This window comes from Arvicanthis niloticus, chromosome 11, assembly GCF_011762505.2.
Source record: "Arvicanthis niloticus isolate mArvNil1 chromosome 11, mArvNil1.pat.X, whole genome shotgun sequence".
NCBI classification, from domain to species: domain Eukaryota; kingdom Metazoa; phylum Chordata; class Mammalia; order Rodentia; family Muridae; genus Arvicanthis; species Arvicanthis niloticus.
Genome location: NC_047668.1, coordinates 55,496,906 through 55,519,273, shown reverse-complemented (window position 1 = coordinate 55,519,273; position 22,368 = coordinate 55,496,906). Strand labels below are relative to the sequence as shown.

The 22,368-nt window shown below is 45.0% G+C and overlaps 2 protein-coding genes across 2 annotated transcripts; both read right to left on the bottom strand.

Annotated features, from left to right (window-relative positions):
- Positions 1 to 4,052: 4,052 nt before the first annotated feature.
- LOC143433731 (glucokinase regulatory protein-like) lies at positions 4,053 to 15,958 on the bottom strand. Its single transcript, XM_076941780.1, has 4 exons — positions 15,908 to 15,958; positions 7,026 to 7,175; positions 4,733 to 4,867; positions 4,053 to 4,289 (listed from the first exon to the last, which is right to left on the bottom strand). The coding sequence occupies exons 1-4, from the start codon at positions 15,956 to 15,958 to the stop codon at positions 4,113 to 4,115; spliced, it is 513 nt and encodes a 170-aa protein (XP_076797895.1). The 3' UTR covers positions 4,053 to 4,112.
- A 616-nt stretch (positions 15,959 to 16,574) lies between these two features.
- LOC117716845 (glucokinase regulatory protein-like) lies at positions 16,575 to 22,061 on the bottom strand. The gene is made up of 6 exons (XM_076942200.1): positions 20,789 to 22,061; positions 20,223 to 20,321; positions 19,969 to 20,066; positions 19,559 to 19,635; positions 18,906 to 19,002; positions 16,575 to 18,354 (listed from the first exon to the last, which is right to left on the bottom strand). The coding sequence occupies exons 1-6, from the start codon at positions 20,878 to 20,880 to the stop codon at positions 18,158 to 18,160; spliced, it is 660 nt and encodes a 219-aa protein (XP_076798315.1). The 5' UTR covers positions 20,881 to 22,061; the 3' UTR covers positions 16,575 to 18,157.
- Positions 22,062 to 22,368: the final 307 nt, after the last annotated feature.

The following is a 22,368-nucleotide window of genomic DNA, read 5'->3' as shown; positions in this document are numbered from 1 at the left end:
TCACTATGTAGACCAGGATTACTTTGAACTCAGAGAGATCCTCCTGCCTCTGCCTCCTAAGTGCTGATATCAAAGGTGTGCACCACTATGCCCAGCCTAAAGATTCTTGATGTGAATTAAGAGAAAAACATTTATGGGTATTGTCTCAGCTCCATCTACCCTCTGCTTGTTCCCTCAGATGGCCCAGAGGCTAAGCATTTATACAAACCTATAGGGGTTCAGCACAGAGAGAAGTGGGTTTTGAGAGGGAGTGGCTATCACATACCTCTGTCTTGGCTGCCACCTGTGTCCAGCTCCAATACCTAGAAAACAACACCCAGATGCCACAAACCAAGAAACTAAGTACAATAAGGCTGAGATGGTCCGACAGTGGGATAACCAGCCCCCACATTGGCTCCATTACTCAAGCCTCTCAACTGAAGAGTCTCTGTCTCCAGAATATATATCTCCATATGACATCACAATAGGTACTTCAAGGTAAGGCCAGTCATTGGGCACTCAGCTCAAGTTCTCTGTAAGTGCTCTCACCATTGAGCCATCTCCCCACCCCCACTCTTCACATTTTATATAACTTCAGTATACTTGTCAAGACCATGAGATTAAAATGTGAGGTAGAGGATCCAGAATCGAAGGGCATCCTTGGCTACACTGCAAATTCAAAGCCAGCTTGAGCTGCGTAAACCCTAGCTCAATACAATGAGAACATTAGTAGGTTTACTCTTAACTCCAGCCTTCACCAGCATCTCATATTTTCCCACCAGTGTTCAGGATCCAATCTAGAGCACCACGTTGCTGGAGACTCAACCCAGAGTCCTCTGAGTCCTAAGCAAGTGTTCTATCACTTAACCAAAAAAAGAAAAATCCCTACATTTGAGTCTCTGTGATGTTCTCTTTATATTTAGACTGGGGTTCTATGTTTGGGGCGGGGTAGGAATGCAGAATACACAGCAGTGGCCTGCTCATCTTATTCCAGCACATCAAGAGGGACATGCTATCAATTTGTAACACTAGTGTCAAGCCGTTTGTAGAGCGTGCATGCTGCATCTCTCTACCCGATGTTACAATTTTCCTGTGTTCATACTTTGCTTCCAGAAGTGTCCTATAAATTTAACTCCCATTGGAGGTGTGGGCCTAGAATGATTAAGCCCCATCTCCTGGAGAACTCATATAACACATACTACTTGAAATTCTTGAGTAAGAAAAATTTGCCACCCCTGTCACCACTTTCTATTTGTTTATTGATATTTATTGGTGTGGTGTGGATACTTCTTTTGTACGGCTCAATGCTATCCTTCATTTTCATGCTTGGTTTTTCCAGCTTTATCTGTGTGAAGCTCTTCTTGCCTGCTTGCTTTTTATACTTCATCATTGTAGGTATACATTTTTTGCAGCCTGTTTTTTTCCCCTTCCCTTCTCCCTCTTGCTCTGGCCCCTGATTGCTCTGGACCAAAGGTTTGTTTGTTTGTTTATTACTTATTATATGTAAGTACACTGTAGCTGTCTTCAGACACCCCAGAAGAGGGCCTCAGATCTCATTACAGATGGTTGTGAACCACCATGTGGTTGCTGGGATTTGAACTCAGGACCTCTTGAAGAGCAGTCAGTGCTCTTAACTGCTTTTGCAGCCTATTTTAATAAATGTTCAACCTCTCCTCTTGCCAACCACACACCAGAGGTAGTGGAAGAGAAAAGTTAGTAGGATATGGGGGATGTGTATCTGTTTAGCAATAGTTCTTTGGGAGTGAGCTCAATCTTCTTTGGCAGCAGTTCAGTCCTGTAGCAAACACCAAATACAAACCAGCAGCTGCTGTCCAGACCTCTTGGCAGGCAGACACCACACATGAACCAGCAGCTGTAGTTCAATCCTGAAGAAACTGCTAAGGGCTGGAGAGTGGCTCAGTGGCTCAGTGGTTAAGGGCACTAACTGCTCTTCCAGAGGTCCTGAGTTTAATTCCTAGCAACCACATGATAGCTCACAACCATCTGTAATGAGGTCTGATGCCCTCTTCTGGCATGTAGGCATACATGCAGGCAGAATAGTGTGTACCTAATAAGAATTAATAAGTAAATAAATCTTTTTTAAAAAGAAGAAGAAAAGAGAGAGAGAAACTGCAAGGCCGGCCAACTGGCCCAAAGCAAGGCTGCAGAAGCAGCAAGAAGCCACAGGAACTTCTGGTGAGTTTCTCTCAATGGTGGCATTACCACAAGCTGAGCTCAACTCAACAATGCTATGTACGGAAAACCAATACATGCATGTCGTCAGGGAAGAATAGCGAGGTGGAGCAATCAAAACAACGCTCCGTGCTCCTCACCGAATGTCTGTGGGGTCATATTTACATTCCTTCATCATGGGTCCTTTCATGTGTCTGCCTCAAGAAAACATTCTTTCACCTGTCTACTTTAGCAAGACATCCTTTCACCTGTGTGCCCCAAGAGAACATCATTTCACATAGCTGACTTTCCAAAGAAACCAGAATTTTCCACTTCACATCACTGTGGAGTCTGGGCACCCTATAAACAGAGCTCATCTTCTATGTCTCTCATTCTGTAGCCTTCAGAAGTCTGTAGCTGGACAGAGACCCAATTCTTCTCTCTCCCACGAGGGGAGTGTTTTATAATAGATTTTATATGCAAAGTTTGTTCTTGAAACACTAAGATTTAATCCACGTGTATGAACCCTGCCTTGAGTTTAGATGGGACACTGGGCATTTTGCTGTGTTTGTTGAGCCCATGTATGAAGCCAGGTTGGTATTTTCACCCCCTACCTGCTTTAAACTGCCTTCTTTGGCCTTACAGACTCTTTAACATATATATTCAAGACCCATGCTAGCTGACCTAAGATGTGACCTGACAGCATGGTCGTGACTTCAAATGTGCTCATGTCCAACTGTCTCCTACCCTAAGTCCTCTCGGTTTTGATCCTGCCACTGGGTATCCCAGAGATCATTTCCTTTTACCTTCTTTGGTCATAGAGTCTCTGGGTCAGCCGCCCCCCCACCCCCATCTTCAGCACCACCACGGCCTATTCTCCAGTAGTTTTCGTCCCCTTAGATGTTTGCTTTCTCCAAATAGTGCTGGCCATTTAGAGGCAAGCTGTAGCCCATTTGTCTCTGAATAGTTCTTTGAGAGGGAGAGCAATCTTGCTATGTAGCCTCCGATACGCATCCTGCCCCACAGCACGCCTGCTGCACCCTCCCACGTGAAGGGAGTGCAGGCATGAAATTCTAATGCGTTTCTGAACTTCCTAAAGCCCAGAATCCCCGGACAAAGCCCTAAGTCTCCTTACTCACTCTGCATAACCAGTGTAAGCCTGAAGACACTCTCAGATTTTATCTGTCGCACTTTAACCTCCTTTGTTCCACAACTCTCCTTGATTCTTGACCTCCCATTGTATCTCAAAATAACTCTAGCCACTAAAAGTTTCCATAACTCTCTCCATGGGGGGAGTTCCTGGGGGCTATTAATTGGCTCTTTCTCTGCCACCAGGGGGAGCCAGATCTCAATAGTGAGAGCCTTGGCTCAGGCACCTGATGACTGGACTTGTGATGAATCCAGGTCCCTTTCATTTATCAAAACCTGTGACAGCTTCAGTCTAAAGCAGTGCCGACAACTTTGTAGTGTTTGTTGGGTTCTACCACCAAAGGGTGCCCGGCACCCCCAGAGTAGGATTCCTTATATTCTTTCTTGCAAACACAGGGAGGGATGTAGCCAACATCCCTGCTCACTGGTCTCTGAGTGGATGTGGCACTCATCCTAATCCCCAAGGATCTTGTCTAATTGGCATTGTCTTTCTCTCTCGAATGACATCTGGAACACAACTTCTCTCTAGCCGAGAATACCTGAAGCCCCTGCTTCCCTTGTTTGTGTGTAGTGAGTCTGATTACTGATTTTTTGCAAGGTTAGGTTCCAAAACAAGACAGTTTTATTTCTGAGATCAGAAGACACCAGTAAAAATGAAAATGATCCGGCTGAAAACAGGACTCTTTCCCAATTCTGGGCTGTTAGTGAGTGCCGCACTCACCCAAAACTGAGATTGTCCCCACAACTGTATTGCTGGCACAAGTCCCCTGGGAACTGGAGGGGGACTCTGCCCCTCCATGGTCTCAGAAACATCACGTCAAGGCACCACAGGCAGTAGGGTCTCCAAGGGTTTGCATGCTGCACTTCTGACCCGACCCAGAGAGGACACTTCTAACAACCTCACAGACTGAAGGAGCTGCAGCCAGACGTGCCTCAGCCTCAGTGATGGAGCACCGGAGTAGGATGCTCAGCAAGGCTGTGGGGATCACCTGAGGGAACAAGCAGGGATAACTGAAGAAAAGGTATGGCCATTTGAGGAAGAATCCTGGAGGAGCTAAAGAACTGGGTACAGGGGTTAGGTTGGAATCAAGTATAGGAGGTTGTTATCCGGACTAGAAAGAGATGGGGCCACAAGTAGTGAAAAACTGCCCCCGAAGATGGAAAACTCCTGTGCAAAGAGCCCTTCTCTTGCTTTTTCTTGACGCCCTTCCAAGGCAAAATAGAAGACCCCTTGGTATCTTTTTTGCCTCTGTAGCTTCTGTCATAGTCATACCTCTTCACCCCGTCCCTACCCCATCCATCCACCCCTCCAAATGGGAGCTCCATGTGGCAGGGTATCTTGGAGCTTTGTAAACGCAGTGTCACACAAACTTCTGAAGATGCTTAAGATCCTCAGAAACTGTTTGTTGAACAGCCAGCCGGGGAAGGGTACCTTTTCCTTCTCGTGGGCAACCTGGACATGGCAGGAGATGGGGGCAGCGCGGACATCATCTGACAGCGGTTGAGGAAAATGGATCACTTGAAGAAGGCTCTCGATGCAACGAGCCTTGGATTGTCCGGAGAACCTCTGTGGAAGAAGCAATGAGGTCAGCGTCAGGGTAGATGCCTAGGAGAACTGAGAATAGTGTCCCGGGAGAAGGGAAAGACATGAGAAAGTGGGAGCTGAAACCCTGAAGACTGGCTGAAGACACTATGGAAAATGTGTCCCGTAATCACGAGGTATATAGAAAAACTGGGTTAAAGGAGTTGGCGGTAACCCATCAGCTGCCCATAATGAATGGAAAATTGGTAAGATTTACAACTGGGTTCCAACAACTTCATAGATCAATAATCAAAGCCATCCACCATGCTCTCTGGTCAGCAGACATTCTCACCCCTCTCTGGCATTAGCCCCTTTCTTTTCCCTTGTATAATTGTTAGTCTCCTTTCTGGGGGCCGTAAGATAAAATCAAGCCCATCTCCCATCCCATCCCAAGATCTCGTCTTGACACAAAGCAGGTGGACAGAGCATCCTTTCCCCTGAAGGACAGTGATTGGTTCAAGGTTCTGCACATGACCCAAGACAAGCCAATAGGAGCCCTCTGCCAGGCTCTCCCCAAGTCACCAGGGACAGAGAGACTCCTTCCTACTGGGGTTGCTAATTGCCAGGATGTTAGACTAACACTTTAGCTTAGAGGAATACAAGTTGGGTTTATTTTTTGCTTTATTTGTTTTTGTTTTTGTTTTTGTTTTGTTTTGTTTTGTTTTGTTTTGTTTTGTTTTGTTTTGAGACAGGTCTTCTCTGTGTAGTCCTGGCTGTCCTGGAACTCAGAGATCCGCTTGCCTCTGCCTCTGGAGATTATAGGCATGCACCACCACTGCCCAGCTAAGAGTTGGGTTTCTGTTGCATCCTTGAGACTTGAAGAATGTCACCTGGAGGTTGTAGTTTCACACTCATGTACTGGTCAGGGACACAGAGGTCCTTGTACTCACCCAAAGCACTAAGGGAACCAGGACTGTCAATCATGCAACTTTATCTCCTCAATGAAGGAGATAAAGATCAAATACCTGCATTCCATCCAGAAAGCTGAGAGTGGATTTTGTGATCAACCTGGTGACCTTTTGCTCCTCTGTAGGGGCAGACCTCCCTCACCTTTTGCTATAGAGACAGACCTCACCCAAATTCCCCAGAATGTTTATCCCAGACTCTTCCCTCCCTAGACCATTACCATCCTTAGGGAATATGTCACCTGTACTTTATGGCCTGCTGACCTCTATGCTCAGTCAGAGACCACACTAGATTCTAAGCCTTTTAGCTATAGAACCCACCCTCATGGTCACGTGTACTTTGTAAAGGAGTTTCTATGTAGTCACACCTTAAGCTTTATTGTGCACCTAGAATTGGGCTGACTGTTGCCTGGAAACCTTTTCTGAAAATGTACAGTGTTTTAAATATGCCCACAATGAGCCACTTGCATTAGACTCCCTGAAGTCTGATCCAGGTTGACAACACCAGTCTACACTGGGTTTTCATTCTTATCTATTCCTTATCTATGGTTTGCTTCCCTATATGACACCTGCAGGGATCCCCTCAATGTACCTGTGTGTAAAAACGCATGCAAATCAGAGACTATGCCTGAGAAAGATTGTGGGGAAGAAATCTCTCGGGCGGGGGGGGGGGGGGGGGGGGGAGTCCGGCAGCAGGGTCCCAGGGTGGTCCGGCATCAGGGTCCCGGGCGGGCTTCCCACATCGCCAACAGAGGGTCCCACATTCACGAAGCTCTCGGTGGGCGGGCCGGCGGCTGCATCGGCAAGGTTCCAGGGTTCCAAAAGCTGGGAATCAGGCGGAGAGACCATGTGACAAGTGGAGTCCGGTTTTCCAAAGCTTTATTGTTCATGACATGGTTAATGGATGTAAGTGGTACGCGCTTCCCCTGCCAAAGGCCAGGGGAGTCTCATTTTATAGGGAAGGAAAAAGGGGAGGGAATAACTTAATTAGCTACGCCCCTGGCCTTTTGATAATTCATTAATATTTAAATCTCTGGAGGTAGAGACTTGTTAATCACACCCTCTACCTGTGTTCTACGTGACTGAAGGTAACAGGTTAAATGGAGTTACCTCGTCCAAGGCCCAACAAAAGATATGTCTTTGAAAAAAAGTAGACCTTGGCCCTACACCCCTTCCCAACTTTGCAAAAATACTTTCTGTGGCCATCTAGGTTTGGGGGCCTCCCATCACGCTCTGACCTGCAACATGGCCAGTGCCCTCCAGAAGAGTTTGGAGTTGGCAATGCGGAGGTCCAGCATGTGGTTCTGTAGGATCTTTCCCAGCAGCACATGGGCCCCAGTACTCACTGTAGTCAACACCCACTTGGTGCTTAACTCACGCTGGAACTTCTAAAGTGCAAACACACGGGAACACTGGAAGTTAGAGGCCGAGAAAGAAACAGGGTGAGAGCTGCCTGTGATAGGAAATCAGACACCAAAACGCAGATCATTTGTTTGATGACACAAGGCTTTAACAATCTTTTTAACTTTTTATTCTATTCTTGAGAGGGCTAAACTTACCCCGTAAGCCCTAGTTGCCCCTGACAAATAATTTCCTGAAACTCTGGGGGCTGTTTTTGTAAGATAACAAGCTACCTATTTTCCCTTCAGTAAACAAGGGTGCTTGCCCCAACTGAGTAGGATGTGCTTGATCACAGATAGGTGGCAGGTATGTAGTCAGGAAGTGCATCAGAATGTGTGCTTGCCCCTGATTGGATGAAGGCAGGATGTACACAGCCCTGTGGGCTTTGCCTTTATAAGCACCTGATTAGCAAAATTCAACACCATCTCTGGGAACCCTGGGTATGGATGGAGCTAGTGTCCATCTTCCTGGCCAGTATTTAATAAAGCTTGCTTTAATTAGGCAATCATGGATTTGGTCTTTCTCCTAGACATTTTTATGTTTATCTACTTTATTTTTAAAAACAAGTTATTGTGTTTTTAATGTGTATGTGTATATGCGTCTGTGTACCAAATGCATGTTGTGAACTTGGAGGACAGAAGAGGGTATCAGATTATTTGGAATTGAGGTTACTGACAGTTGTTATCTACCTGGTGGGTGTTACCAGTTGAACCCTTCTGGAAGAGCAAGAAATGCTAATAACTGCTAGGGTATCTCTCCAGCCCCCACATTTTCATTTGACCCTTAGAGGATCCATAGATCCTATGATGTGAGAGGAGGCATTTATCTACTAGTCTCCCTGAAGGCAGAGGTGGTGCCTAACTCTTCTCTAGAGTGTCAGTCCTTCTGATGAATTGAAATTGTCATAGAAACCCTTGCAAGAGTGTATGCTAGAAACTTTTTTGTTCATTTTTAAAAGATTTTCTTTTTATTGTGTTTATCTGTGTGCATGACTGTGTGACACAGAGTGCACATGGAAGTCAGAAGACAACCAATGGGAGTTCAGTCTCCTTCTATCACTTAGGTACTAGGGATTGAACTCAGATCATTGGATTTGGTGGCAAGCACCTTTACTCACTGAGCCATTTTACCTCCCGGCCCCTTTGTTGTTTTTTTGAGACAGAGGCTCACTGTGTGGTCCAGTCTGGTCTCAGCCTCCCAAGTACTGGAATTATAAGTATGTAGCAACATACCTAGATATACTAAGTTTATTATTATCAGTGTTATCATCATCATCATCATCACAAGGATGGCAGGGATTGAACTCGGATTTCCAGGTTTATGCAGCAAGTGTTTTTAACCACTGAGCCATCTCACTGGCCCTTTACTGAAACATTTAACAAGTACATGACACAGTCACTGAGTAAATCAGATTGGTTGATTCTCTGTCAACTCCACATAGTGTCATCTAGGAAAAGGGAGTGCCAGTTGAGGGATTGTTTTCATCAGATGGAACTGTAGGCATGTCTGTGGGGCATACTCTTGATTAATGATTGACATAAAAGGTCCCTGCTGTGTCAAGTGCCATCCCTGGGCAGGTAGTCCTGGGGCACAGAAGAAAGCAAACTTTGCAGACCATGGAGAGCAAGCCAGTGACCTGCATTCTCTATGACTTCTGCTTTAGTTTCTGCTCTGGCGTCCCTCACTGATGGAGTTTGACCTGTGAGTTGTGAGACTCGATAAACACTTCTCTCTGATGCTGCTATGGTTATGGTGTTTTTATCACAGCAATAGAAACCCTAACTTAGACAGATGCTATATGCCATTTATCACACTGCCTGTAGGAAAGAAGCCAATTAAATCTGAGTTATATTATTAGCCATTTATCCCATAAGTATCACTGACAAAGTTAAAGTTTACATGATTGACATTAAAGTTCAAATAGAAAAATAAATCTGCAATTGTAGCTAGGAAAGTCCTTAATATTTAATGGAGGACTGGACCTTCTAAATATTAAACATGCCATAAACTCTCTATAATTAAGCTCATGGCATTAGCACATCAAAGGACAGACCAATGAAACCAAATAGAAAATCCAGAATGTTCTGGGTTGCAGTGGCACACACCTTTAATCCCAACATCTGGGAGGCAGAGATAGGCAGATTTCTTCTGAGTTCAAGGCAAGCCTGGTCTACAGAGCAAATTCCAAGACAGCCAAAGCTACAAACTTGTGTTGAAAAAAAAAAAGAAAGAAAGAAAGGAAAGAAAGAAGGAGGGAAGGAAGAAAGGAAGGAAGGAAGGAAGGAAGGAAGGAAGGAAAGAAGGAAGAAAAGAAAGCAAGCCAGAATGCTTCTCTCATTACAAAAATACATTCAAATTCACTGTATTGTTATATGGCACATGTAACATTCTAAATCACTCAAGCTAGACTTAAAAATGAAACTGAGACAACTGTTATGGTTGTTTGGAGAGAATAACCCCCATAGGCTCATATATCTGAATATGGAACTGTTTGGGATGGATTAGGTGTGGCTTTGTTGGAGGAGATGTGTCACTGGGAATGGTGTGGGCTTTGAGGTTTCAAAAAACCCACACCATTCCCAGTTAACTCTCTGTGTTTCATGGTTGTTTCAACATGTAATCTCTCAGCTACTGGTCCAACACCATGCCAGCCTGCCTGTTGACTCGGTCTGTACTATGATGGTCATGAACTCACCCTCTGAAACTGTAAACAGGCCTCCCATTGAATGCTGTCTTTTATAAGTTGCCTTAGTCATAGCAATAGAAAATTAAATAAGCTGGGCAGTGGTGGCGCATGCCTTTAGTCCAAGCATTTGGGAGGCAGAGGCAGGCAGATTTCTGAGTTCGAGGCCAGCCTGGTCTACAAAGTGAGTTCCAGGACAACCAGAGAGAGATACACAGAGAAACCCTGACTCGAAGAAGAAGAAGAAGAAGAAGAAGAAGAAGAAGAAGAAGAAGAAGAAGAAGAAGAAGAAGAAGAAGAAGAAGAGGAGGAGGAGGAGGAGGAGGAGGAGGAAGAGGAGGAGGAGGAGGGAGGAGGAGGAGGAGGAGGAGGAAGGAGGAGGAGGAGGAAGGAGGAGGAAAAGGAGAAGGAGAAGAGGAAGGAGGAGGAAGGAGAAGGAGAAGGAGAAGGAGAAGGAGAAGGAGAAGGAGAAGGAGAAGGAGAAGGAGAAGGAGAAGGAGAAGGAGAAGGAGAAGGAGAAGAAGAAGAAGAAGAAGAAGAAGAAGAAGAAGAAGAAGAAGAAGAAGAAGAAGAAGAAAAATTAAATAAGAAAATTAGATAGTTGCTTGGGAAAATATGAATGGATTCATGCCTTACTGCATACACAAGAGTAAACAAAATTCCTAAGAATTGCAAAAAGAAACACACAGGTGCCACACCAGCATGGGTGTGGTGAGCTTTCTGTGTTTCAAGACACAAATGGTAACAGAGACTAGCAGATTCAACCTCAGACAAATTAAAGCAGACTCTTTTTTTTGCAGCTTAAACCCAAAAGAATGTATTTATAACATATATGAGAAATAGAACACTAACAGCTTTATAAAGACCTCAAGGTCAAGGGTCAGAAAGGATTTAAAAGTCTGTTGGCGGCTGACATCTGTAATCCCAGCACTCTGGAGGCAGAAAGGATCGTTATGGATTTGACATTCGTTGACACTCGTAGATTTACACAGGGAGTTCCAGGACAACTGAAAGAAAGGGTAAAGCAGGAGGGGAAGCAGAAGAGAGCAGAGAAAGAGGTTGGGGAGAGCAGAGGGAGCAGAGAGGAACACAAGGGCTCTGCTTCTCACAAAATAGAGATACAGGCTGGGATGTGGCTCAGCAGCGGAGCATCTGCCTGGTTTGTGCGAAGGCCTGGGTGCTATTCCACTGCTTCAAAATGTCAATAAATACTGTAACACATGTGAAAATCACACAGGAATTGACTTTCTCACTGATCAAGGTGACAAAATCCAGAAGCTAGACAAAAGTCTCTGGGAGATCACCTGATCAGAGGAGAAGACGAAGGGAAAGGACTGTAGGAAGGGGTGACCAGGAGGGGGGCAGTGAGGGGATGGAAAGTGAATAAGTAAAAAAAATTAAATTAAACTCATAAAAAAATGGGGAAAACTTTACTTTCCTGACATAGTAACAGAGACACACATAAGAGAAAAATCAATAGATTCAGTCTTACATCACTATCAACATATCAGTAATTTAGACCTCTGGCATATGTTTAATATAGTTAAACATTTTAGGACTTTAGAGTTATTGCAAAAATGTAAGAATTATCAATTTCCAGCCAGTCTTGATGGCTTTAATAGGCATCTTTGTCGGCTAGTGACGTATTTGTCATTAGGCCCTTAATGTTTATGAAATGCTTGATCTAAGTAAGTTTTGTTTGAACTGGACTGGACATGTACACTGTTGCAATTTGTCTACCCTTTAAAGTGAATTAGCACCTGCCAGAAACTGAAGGATAAAGAATTGCTTTAAATTTATAATGGAAAAAAAAAAGTCTCTGGGAGGCTGCATGGAGCCAGCATTCTCTAAACAGCCGCTATGAAAAAGGAAAACGGCACAGAGCCTACGGAAGAAAACCGTACAGCATGTAACAAAGTGACTGGCATTTCCCTTCGACAACAATCTAACATTTCTCGGTATTTATCTCAAAGAAACACTTGGACACATGCATACACGTTGCATCATTATTGGCAATAGCAAAACGTTGATAATAAGCAAATGCCCCAGTTAAGACATTGGCCAGGTAAACTATCACACAGGTACATCCACAGCGAAGAAGAGACCTGGACACTGCAGTGGAGTAATATTCAGAAGATGGTATGCAAAGTGCATGAAATGTAAAATGTCTGCCACCCTTTGCCCAGAAGTAAGGAGTGGTTTTTCTTTGTTTGTTTTGTTTTTTCAAAAAGAAACACCGGAAGTATGTTTAAGTATGGCTATGACGAGGTTCAAGGAAGCCAACTTGAACAAGCTCTGGTTCTGAGGCTTCAATGAAAAATAAGTATTAAGAGAATATATTCAACTCCATCCAGTGAGGGCGGGGCTGTCTCTGACTCTTGCCTGGTCTAGGGGCTTTTCCTCCTACTGAGTGAGCTGCCTTGTCCGTTTTTAATAGGAGTGGATGTGTTAGTCTTACTGTAACTTGATGTGCAGTGTTTGGATAATATCCCTGGGACGCCTGTCTTTTTCTGAAGGGAAACAGAAGAGGAATGGATCTGGGGAGGGGGAGAGGGACTGAGCAGAAAAGAGGGAGGGAAAACTGAGGTTGAAATGTAATATATGAGAGAATTTTTAAAAAATGTTAGCCAGAGAGCGAGAGAGAGCGAGAGCGAGAGCGAGCGAGCGAGCGAGCGAGAGAGAGAGAGAGAGAGAGAGAGAGAGAGAACACATAAGGGAAAGATGGGCATGTTGGAACATGCCTTTGGTTCCAGCCTTCAGGTGGGCAGATCTCTGTGAGTTTGAGGCCAGCCAGGTCTACAAAGTGAATTTAAGGGCAGCCAGGGTGACTCAGAGAAACCCTGTCTCAAAAAAAAAAAAAAAAAAAAAGTTGGTGGCAGGGGCAGGAATAAAGGGTGAGTATTGAGGGGCTGGAGAGATGGCTGGTTGTGAAGAGCTCTTGCTACTCTGGCTCTGGATCTGAGCTAGATTCCCAGCACCCACACCGGGAGGTTCACAATCACTTGTACCATCAGTTCCAGGAGATCCAATGCCCTCCTCTGGTCCACAGCACTGCACACACATGGTGTGTATCCAGACAAGCAGGCACACACATGCATACATATGAAAAGTAAAATAAAATGAAATAAAAATTAAAAATATATTAAAATACATCTAAGCCAAACATGGTGGTGGATATCTGTAATCACAGTATTCTGGAGGCTGAGGTAGGAGGGTTATGAGTTCAAGGCCAGTCTGGGCTTCATAATAGTTCTAGTCCAGCTTTGGCTACACAGAGACTCTGCCTCAAAAAATAAAAAAGTCTAAACATTTAACAACAACAAAAAATTCATGAGTCCATAATGACATTAAACAAACACCGTTGGGGTGGGGAGTGAATCAGAAGCTCCTTAGAAAAGAATGCCAGTTAATGAATGTATAAGAGGAAGAGAGCTAGAAATAGAAAAATCATCGGTTGAGCGTCTCCTTGGGAAAAACTGAGTCAAGTGGAAATCAGCAGCACATGGGGAAACAGTGGGTAAGGATGGCTGGGTGACAGGACACAGAGAGATGGCAGCCATCACCACTGCTGAATGCCACCATGGCCTCGCCAAGGATGAGACACACATGCCAGGTGACTCCTGGTGTGACATGATAGTCTCCTCCAAAAGGAAAACACCTGAACATGAGGCAAAGACAACACAGCACCTTCATACATTCTGGAAATGGGAGGTACATTCCAGAAAAAGATTTGCCTAGACTTCTAAAAACCTCAGTGTCACAAGAGACAAGGAAAAAAGAAAAAGATAGAAGACTGGAAGAGAGGAGAGACCTAGTGACTACAGTCTGTAGATTATCTTTGATTGAGTTCTAGATCTGGAAAATAAAAACAGCTTCCCTAAGGATAACTCGGGAAATCTGAATTTAGGAAATGGTATCAGATTAACTGCATTCCCAGAGTGGATAACTGTATTATACTTACAGAGGCAAATGTCCTTGCCCTTGAGGGACATATTCTGAAGTAATTGGTGTGAAGTTTTGGTTTTGGGTTTTTTGTTTCTTTTGGGGGGACAGAGTCTCATGTAATCCAGAGTAACCTCGAACTCCTTATGTATCTAGAGATGGCCTTGAACTCTTCCTGATCCTGCTTTTGCCCCCAGATGCTGGGATTACAGGATGTGCCTCTCTGCCTGGCATAGTGTAAAGTATAAGACAGCCTCACCTATCTGTCACGTGCTCTAGGGAAAAGAAAGGAATGAAGGAAATGTGACAGAGGAGGGCCGGTGAATAGGGCACAATGTTTCAAATGAAGGTGAAGACCATTACAGTATCAAAAATATTTCTACAATGAAAGCAACAAGTCTGAGCTGGGTGTTGTCAACTTAACCCAAACTAGAGTCCTGTGGGAAGAGGAAACCTTAAGTGAGGGATGGCCTTGATCACACTGGCCGGTGAGCAGGTCAGTAGGAAATTTTCCTGGTTGATGATTGATGTGTGGGGCCTAGCCCACTCTGGGCGGTACCACCCCTTAGCAAGTGGTTGTGGGTTGTATAAGAAGGCAAGCGGAGGGCTGGTGAGATCGTTCAGTGGATAGAGGTACTAACAACTTAAAGTCAATCCCCTGGGTCCACAAGGAGGAAGTCCTTCAAAGACTCCTTCAAAGACACACACACACACACACACACACAGAGAGAGAGAGAGAGAGAGAGAGAGAGAGAGAGAGAGAGAGAGAGAGAGAGAGAATGTATTAGAAAATGTAAAAAGAAGGGAAACTGAGTAAGCCGTGGAGAATAAGCCAGGAAACAGCTTCCCTCCATGGTCCCTGCCTTTGCACCTGCTTCCTGCTGGAGCTCCTGCCCTGACTCTCTGAAATGATGGGTTGTAAAGTGTCAGATGGAATAAAGTTTCCTTTCCAAGTTGGTTATGGTCAGTGTTTTATCATAGCAGCAGAAGACAAAATAGGACCAAGTCCAATGAAATTCCCAGCGACCACTGCTGCTTCACCAGGTTCCAGCAGGTGGATGTCACAGATCACCGTTCTCCAGCAGCCTTTGACTTTCATTTTTGATGATTCTCACTATGCATTATGGGAGTTTTCTTTTCCTTTTACATTTATTTATTTATTTATTTATTTATTTATTTATTTTTATTTAATGTATGAGTATACCATAGCTGTCTTCAGACACACCAGAAGGGGGCATTGGATCCCATTACAAATGGTTGTGAGCCACCATGTGGTTGCTGGGAATTGAACTCAGGACCTCTAGAAGAGCAGTCAGTGCTCTTAACCACTGAGCCATCTCTCCAGCCCCCGGGAGTTTTCTTATGCCCTTTTTCTTTGGGAAATTTTGTATGGGCTTTGGTAAAGGATATGAATGTATGCAATAGCAGTCTTGCTAAACAAAGTAAATCTTTGGAAACAAATCTCTTCCACACACATGTGGACCCACATAGCATGGTAACTCTGCCTACTCCTATACAAGAATCCCCTTTGTGTCCCTGTTTGCACCAAGAATAGAGGAGCTGCAGAGTCGTTAACTGAAAGCTGGTGCCAGAAACTCTTACGTACACCTGGTCCTAAGGATGAAAGCATACGATAGAGAGAAGAGGCTCACAGGATGAGTGGCAAGACCTGATATGCCCCCATGAGAATCAGATTCTATTAAAGTTAAACTGGCTTGATCCCTCTCTGACATATACAGGAGCATACATTGAAGGAATTAGGATGGTATGGCACAATGGAGAAAGAGGAAGATGTCAGGACCTTCTCTTTGGGGATCTTAGGAGGAGAACGGGCCCACATTGTAAGTCCAAGGCACACAGGAACACGATTAGGAAATGGCTCAATGCTTGTTGTGCTTCCTGGTACAAACACTGCATCATGCCCCTGGAGGAATGAAAATTGGTCGGGGGGCGGGGGGGTTGTTTCGCAGGACTCGATGTGGTACCTCCAGACCACAAAGGCTGAGACCTTGCAGAAGGAGGTGCGAAGGGCATGTGGTGGGGTTGCTGAACCTTAAAGAACAGTAGGGACTTAGATCTGTTTGCTCAACTTACTGCTTTTGCTTCAAAGAAAAATGCTGTAATAAAGTTGATGACCTCATTCATTCTGGATGTTAAAAAAAAAATAGGGCTAAAATAGGTTAAAACAATCTATGAAAAGTTCATATATTTCTTGTTATCATTAAGTCTGCTTTCAAGATTGCTAATAGCTAAGCTATTATGCAATCATAGATTCAAAAGGGTGTGTCCTTTTGTTCAATAACCATCAGCTATCCTGAGTCATCCTCAGGTAATGTCAGTCTCTTTCCCTCTCCAACCCCACACCTCTTCTTTGGGACCTGAACCCTGCTGGAGCCAGACTTCAGCAGAAACCTTCTTTCAAACAATTCCATGTGGAGACATGAAACCAGCATCAAGTGAAAGATGAAAAGAAATCAAGGAAAAAAAAACCTAATAGATTGGAATACAGACAAAAATCTAAATAAAATGTCACTACATTAAAAGCAGAAATAAGGGGCCAGGGTGTTGAGAACTGCTCTGCCCCATGCTTGGGGGCCAAAATGTCATGGACCGCTCTATCAATATTGGAACTGGCACTGCCAAAAGCCTTGGGGGCTAAATTGTTAGAGCCTGCACTGCCCTAAGCTGCTCCAGTCCTCGAGTCCAGGGTTCAGCAAGAGAGAGAACGAGGACGAACGAGAAGAATGGAGACCAGACAGAGTGTGATTCAATCCCGTTTATTCTTCAGTCTCTCTTCTTCTCTCCAAGTCCCTAGTTCCTAGTACCAAGTCTCAGGTCCTGGGCTTCGGCACCAAGTCTCAAGTCCTAATCTCTGTTCCAAGTTGCTACTCTCTTTCCCAGTTCCAAGTTACCTACCTCAAGTCTCAAGTCTCAAGTACTCTTCCAAGTACAAGTGTCTAATAATTTCTTCTGTCTGCCTCTCACCTTTTATATGACTCACTTCTAAGCCACGCCTTTAAGTCACACCTTTAAGTCTTATCTCTAAATTACACCTTTAAGTTACACCTTTAAGTCTCAGCTCTAAATCACACCTTTAAGTCTCACACACCCAAGGGAAAATCCCGGGTATCTAAAACAAGATGTTATCAAAGTGTGCTCAGCTGTTGTAGGCTATTGTAAACAAGTCTCTTGTCAGGGTATATGGCTCAAGATGGCTGCAAGGATGATAGCCGCCTTCTGTCGGCTCCCTACACCGGGGAGATGGCAAAAATGAACATACATGCTTTAGGAGATTGCTATGAGAACTGAGATAAATGATATAAAATATTCACCACGGGATAAAGCGCTGTACTTGTATTAGGGATCATGATTGTGTTAGCTTGGAGAAGAATATAACATGGAGAGCCAAGACAATGTAAAGTTAATCAGAGAAGATTTCTCCAAAAACAGGCGATGTCGGAGGAGATTGTGAATGTGGGAAGCATGCTAAGAAGTAGAGACAGAACACTGGAACACTATTAGAATGAAAGACAAAGGAGAGTGGAGCTCCCACTGTGGAGAAACATTTCTGTAAGTGCTCCAGGTTCTGTGAGGCAGTGTGGTGGCTCCCCGTCTGATTAAATCTAGAAACTTCCAGAAGGGAGCAGTTTGAATAATGATGAAAGACCACACCTCCCCAAGACCCGTTCTGAGCCCTGCTTCTGCCTTGTGGAGGGCAGGCAGGTCCTGTGTGAGAACAGTAAAGCACAGAGATAAAAATTTGTTTTCTTTCTTGGGCCACACGAGCTGGACTGACACCTAGATTTCCTGGTGAGCACTCCAAACCAAACTGCAAAGTGCATACAAACTGCTCAGTGTTTCTATGATTCCTCTCAGTGCATCTCCTGGATTATGATTTCACTATTGAGGGAGGACTCCATTGGGGTAATATCTGGGTTATGTTCGGCATAGTGTACCACACAAAAGAAAGTGCCTTAAAAGCTTTTGGGTGGTGATAATGACTTCAATGTCAACAATGAACCTGTCCCAAAAAACACTGAGTGTATAACCATTGGTGACCTGTCTTGCCCTTTCTGTATATTCCTACCTAGAACGAATCGAACCCTGTTGCCTTGTTAACTCTCTTTAGAGACCTGATAAATGGAGTATTTACCCAGCTTGGGGAGGGGGAAAGACTAAACAAATATTCAGGTTTCCCCCATCCATATGGCTTTGGGAGCTTTGGACTCCTCTCCTTCTTAGGAAACATTGCCTTCTCATCCCCGCCTACCTGAATGTAGCTCCCTTCGTAATCAAAGAAAACAAGTGGTTATGTGATGTTGATGAGCGAGGGAAAGAGTTTCTTTAGAGGGGCCCGAGGAGGAGAGAGATGAACAGAGCAGTTTGTTCCAGAAGGCCTGGCTGCACTACGCCTAGGTCTTCTCCCCAGTGCCAGACACTCACTGGCAAGGACTGCCCCACAGTGCTGTGCACCAGGGCCTGGATGTTCCGACTCTTCTCCCTCACCCTTTCGGCCAGAGTCTGTACTTCTGTGAGGTTATCTGAATGGGATAGGAGACATTGGAGTTAAAAGGCTGGGCTATGAAATGGTTCTTCCTGCCACTCCAGGGTCCTGACAGGACACTCATTTGGTCCCTCAGTGCTGGCTAGTTTTGTGTCAACTTGACACAATCCAGAATCATTTGGTAAAAGGGAACTTCTAGTGAGAAAATGCTCCCACTAGACTGGCTTGTAGGCAAGCCTGTGGTGCATTTTCCGGATTGATTAATGGGCCCAGTTCACAGTGGGCGGTGCCACCCCTGGGCTGGTAGTCCTGGGTGCCATAAGAAAGCAGACTGGCAAGCCATGGGGAATAACAGTTAAGTTGCACTTGCCCATGGCTTCTGCTTCGGTTCCTGCCCTAACTTCCCTCTGTGATAAACTTATACACTGTAAGATGAAATAAACCCTTCCTCCCCAAGTTGCTTTTGGTCATGGTGTCTTATCGTGACAATAGAATACCCTAAGACACCCTCCCCTGACAAGCCACCCTGAGACTCAGAAAAATGGCAGCTCTTCTAAACCACCCCACCATTCCCATCCTCCTGCTCACCATCCAGAGTAAAAATGAAGACCACAGTATCAATTTCCTTGAGGGATGGCAGGATGGAAGTCAGGAAGTCATCCTGGGAGAAGGTGAACTGGGGGCCCTGGGACAGAAAAAGATAAGAGAGTTCCTTCCCACTGGGCAGTGGTGGCCCACACCTTTAATCCCAGCACTTGAGAGGCAGAGGCAGGCAGATTTCTGAGTTCAAGGCCAGCCTGGTCTACAGAGTGAGTTCCAGGACAGCCAGGGCTACACAGAGAAACCCTGTCTCAAAAAAAAAAAAAAAAAAAAAAAAAAAAAAAAAAAAATTAAAAAAAAAAGAGAGAGAGTTCCTTCCATTAGGACACTCAAGAGTAGAGATTTGAAGACTGAAGGGGGCCTTAGGGGACATCTAACACAGCCCTTTTGGTTTCAGTTGAAAAGAGTCAGGATTCAAAATGGCAGCATTTTGCCAAAGGTGATGTAGCAGGTGAGTGGACTACAGCCAGGCAATCCCAGAGCCTTCCACACTCCACTGCTTCAGATCTCCATGTCCTTTGACCAGTCCCTTCCTGGGACTGATGATCCCCTCATGGTCCTCCACCTCCAGGCCCCACTCCCCTACTGCCCTCTGCACACTTGTGAATTTTACAACTTCCCATGGCCTATCCTCTTCCAACCTGGTTGGTGAGCTCATCCTTCTGATTAAACATGTCACTGTGGTCACCGATAAGAAAGCCACGGATATCTTGGAAATCTGGGAAATTTAAGATCAGAGAGAAAGGAATGGTGGACTTTAGAAGAAAGGAAAGCTCTAGACTTCAAGGGCTGTGATGATGTCAGAACGTGGGATATGGGGTGAGTGATAATCTATGAGAGAAACTATTATAAACACTGGAATGGGACCCGAGAGATCAAGGACCCACGTGGAATTTGATGTTTCAAATGAAAGAAATGTTTGATGGAAGCGCCTACTTATGTAGGAAAGATAGACACTGGGGAACTCAGGGGTCTGCAGGAAAATGTTTTAATAGTGAACCAATTGTCTGGGGTACTTGGAATCAGGAGCATATCAGGACTCAGGACTCACCAGCACCAAACGTGTGGATGCACTCTACTCCGTCCATAATGGCGATGATACCGAGGGTCTGCCAGCCAACCAAGTGCACACGGCCTTTCTTCTCCAGGCTGAGAATGAGCCAGAAGCCAGCCCATGATCATCATGAAAAGAGGTGGCAGAGGAACACTGGAGTAAACAAGCAAGACCTTCCAACATGTGGCCCATCTCAGTCCTGCCATGTTAACACACCTCTCTATGTCCCCTACATACACACAGCCACATACCTGATGCAAACTTGTTTCGTCAGGGTGGCGATTTTGGAGCTTTGACTGTAGGTCACCTGATGAGCCTGCTCAAATGTCCTCAGGATTTCCAGAAGGCATCTAGAAGAAAATTCATTAGCTCCCAGAGAGGGCCTGGTGCTTCCCCCAAAAGACCTAGTACTTCTATCCTAGGGCACAATTGGAATTTGTCCCTATTTTTAAAATAGTCCCAATTCCTATTTTTTTTAAAAAAGTTTTGCCTGTCCCTGCTAGAGGAAAATGGGTTGAAGAAAGAGGGAGAAAGACACCCAGACTGCCTTTCATAAGAGCAGAAAGGACTCTATGTTAAAACAGCTTTAGTGGAAAAAACAAAAGGCAAAAAGAGGGTGGGTCTGAGCATCCTGGAAGATAGGCTGGAATCCCCAGTAAGGGGAGGAAGTCACAGCAGGGTGACTAGCCTGCATGACCTGGGCCATCCTCAAGTCAAAGGACTCTTGAAAGCTTGCCTCTGGAACCTGAGCCTGCATCTCCTCCTATATGTTACCTCTGCTTGGATCTGATCCTCCACTTGTCTGTTTCCTCCTTACCTTTGAGAGGACACAACACCTTGGTCCATGGTCTTATGGGTTGCCAGTAACAGGGTTTCCAGAAGAATCTTTGTGGTGCTTCCACCTTTCATTCTGAACGAGCTGCTGAGCCCCTCAGGCTAAGGAGGCAAGACATTAGGAGGAATTGGTAGAAAGAGGAAAACCCAGGACTCTACCAGTTCACCAGTTCATGACCTCCTGAGCATGGAGTGGTATTGGTGATCCTTGGGTGTGGAATGTGATTGGTTGTTGGGAGCTGACTCCTAGCAGAAAGCAGTTATCATCTTTGTAGCCATCTCGAGCCATATGCCCTGACAAGAGACTTGTTTTCATCAGTCTACAACAGCTGAGCACACTCTGATAACATCTTGTTTATCCCACATATTCCCACATGTCGGGGACCTCGCTGCCAAATGTTAGAGCCCGCACTGCCAAAAGCTTGGGGGCCAAAATTGTTAGAGCCCACACTGCCCCAAGCTTGGGAGCTAAATTGTTCCGGCTCATACTGCTACTCCGGTCCGCGGGTCAGGGTTCAGCAAGAGAGAGAGAGAGTGAGGACGGACGCAAAGAATGGAGACCAGACAGAGTGTGATTCAGTCCCATTTATTCTCAAGTCTCTCCTCCAGTCTCTCTTCTTCTCTCTTTCCAAGTCCCAAGTTTCCAAGCCCCTAGTCCTCCAAGTTCCAAATTCTGAGTTTCTAGTTCCTAGATCTAAGTCTCTGGTCCCAAGTCTCTAGTACCAAGTTCTAGTCTCTAAATCCCCAGTACCAAGTTCCTAATTCCTAGTTCCTAGTCTCTTTCCCAGTTCCAAGTTACTTTCTTCTGTCTGTATCTCGCTTTTTATAAGTCTTACTTCTTAAGTCACGCCTTTAAGTCTCACACCTTTAAGTCTCACACACCCAAGGGAAAGTCCTGGGTATCTAAAACAAGATGTTATCAGAGTATGCTCAGCTGTTGTAGGCTGTTGTAAACAAGTCTCTTGTCAGGGTAGATGGCTCAAGATGGCTGTAAGGATGATAGCCACCTTCTGTCGGCTCCCCACAGTTTTGATGTTTAGTGCCCCCATCTGCAAGGTGCATATGGTATCCACACCTACAAGGCGAGTGGCAAAGCATATAAATACCCAGGATTTTCTTTTAGTAAACGAGACTAGAGACTTGATCAGACCCTCTGTCTTGTCTCCATTCTTCACATCTCTTGCCCCTCCATCCCCACTCTCTCTCTTGCAGACCTTGTTGTCTGATCCCCTCAGACCAGAACACTTAGCCCCAAAGTGTGGGGCAGTGCAGTCCTCAACAATTGGTGATTCCTAGGCATGAGTGTACTTGGTGGGCCCCACTAGATGTTCACTGTGGTTAGTGATCCCTGAACATATCTTTTACTGGTGGCCTTGACTATGTTGCTAGAGTGTGCTTAACTGAAATGAGAAGAGAAAGAAAGGGCCACCCCTGGCCACCTCCATGGTGCATTCAAGACTCTCTAGGAGGAAGCCAGTGACTAGGTCTCTTCGCAGTTGGGTCAAGGGTTTTCAGAGAATCCTCTTCTTTTTGAGAACCTTCTCCACCATGTTTTATGGTAGT

Coding starts and splice junctions, on each gene's coding strand:
- LOC143433731 (XM_076941780.1), bottom strand. CDS start 15,958: ATGAATGAGGTCATCAACTTTATTACAGCATTTTTCTTTGAAGCAAAA. Junction 7,176..15,907: donor TTTTCTTTGAAGCAAAAGCA/GTAAGTTGAGCA, acceptor TTTGCACTTTAG/AAGTTCCAGCGTGAGTTAAG. Junction 4,290..4,732: donor TTGCCCACGAGAAGGAAAAG/GTACCCTTCCCC, acceptor TTGTTCCCTCAG/GTGATCCCCACAGCCTTGCT.
- LOC117716845 (XM_076942200.1), bottom strand. CDS start 20,880: ATGAAAGGTGGAAGCACCACAAAGATTCTTCTGGAAACCCTGTTACTG. Junction 20,322..20,788: donor GGTGTTGTGTCCTCTCAAAG/GTAAGGAGGAAA, acceptor ATTTTCTTCTAG/ATGCCTTCTGGAAATCCTGA. Junction 18,355..18,905: donor CTTCATTTTTACTCTGGATG/GTGAGCAGGAGG, acceptor TATCCCATTCAG/ATAACCTCACAGAAGTACAG.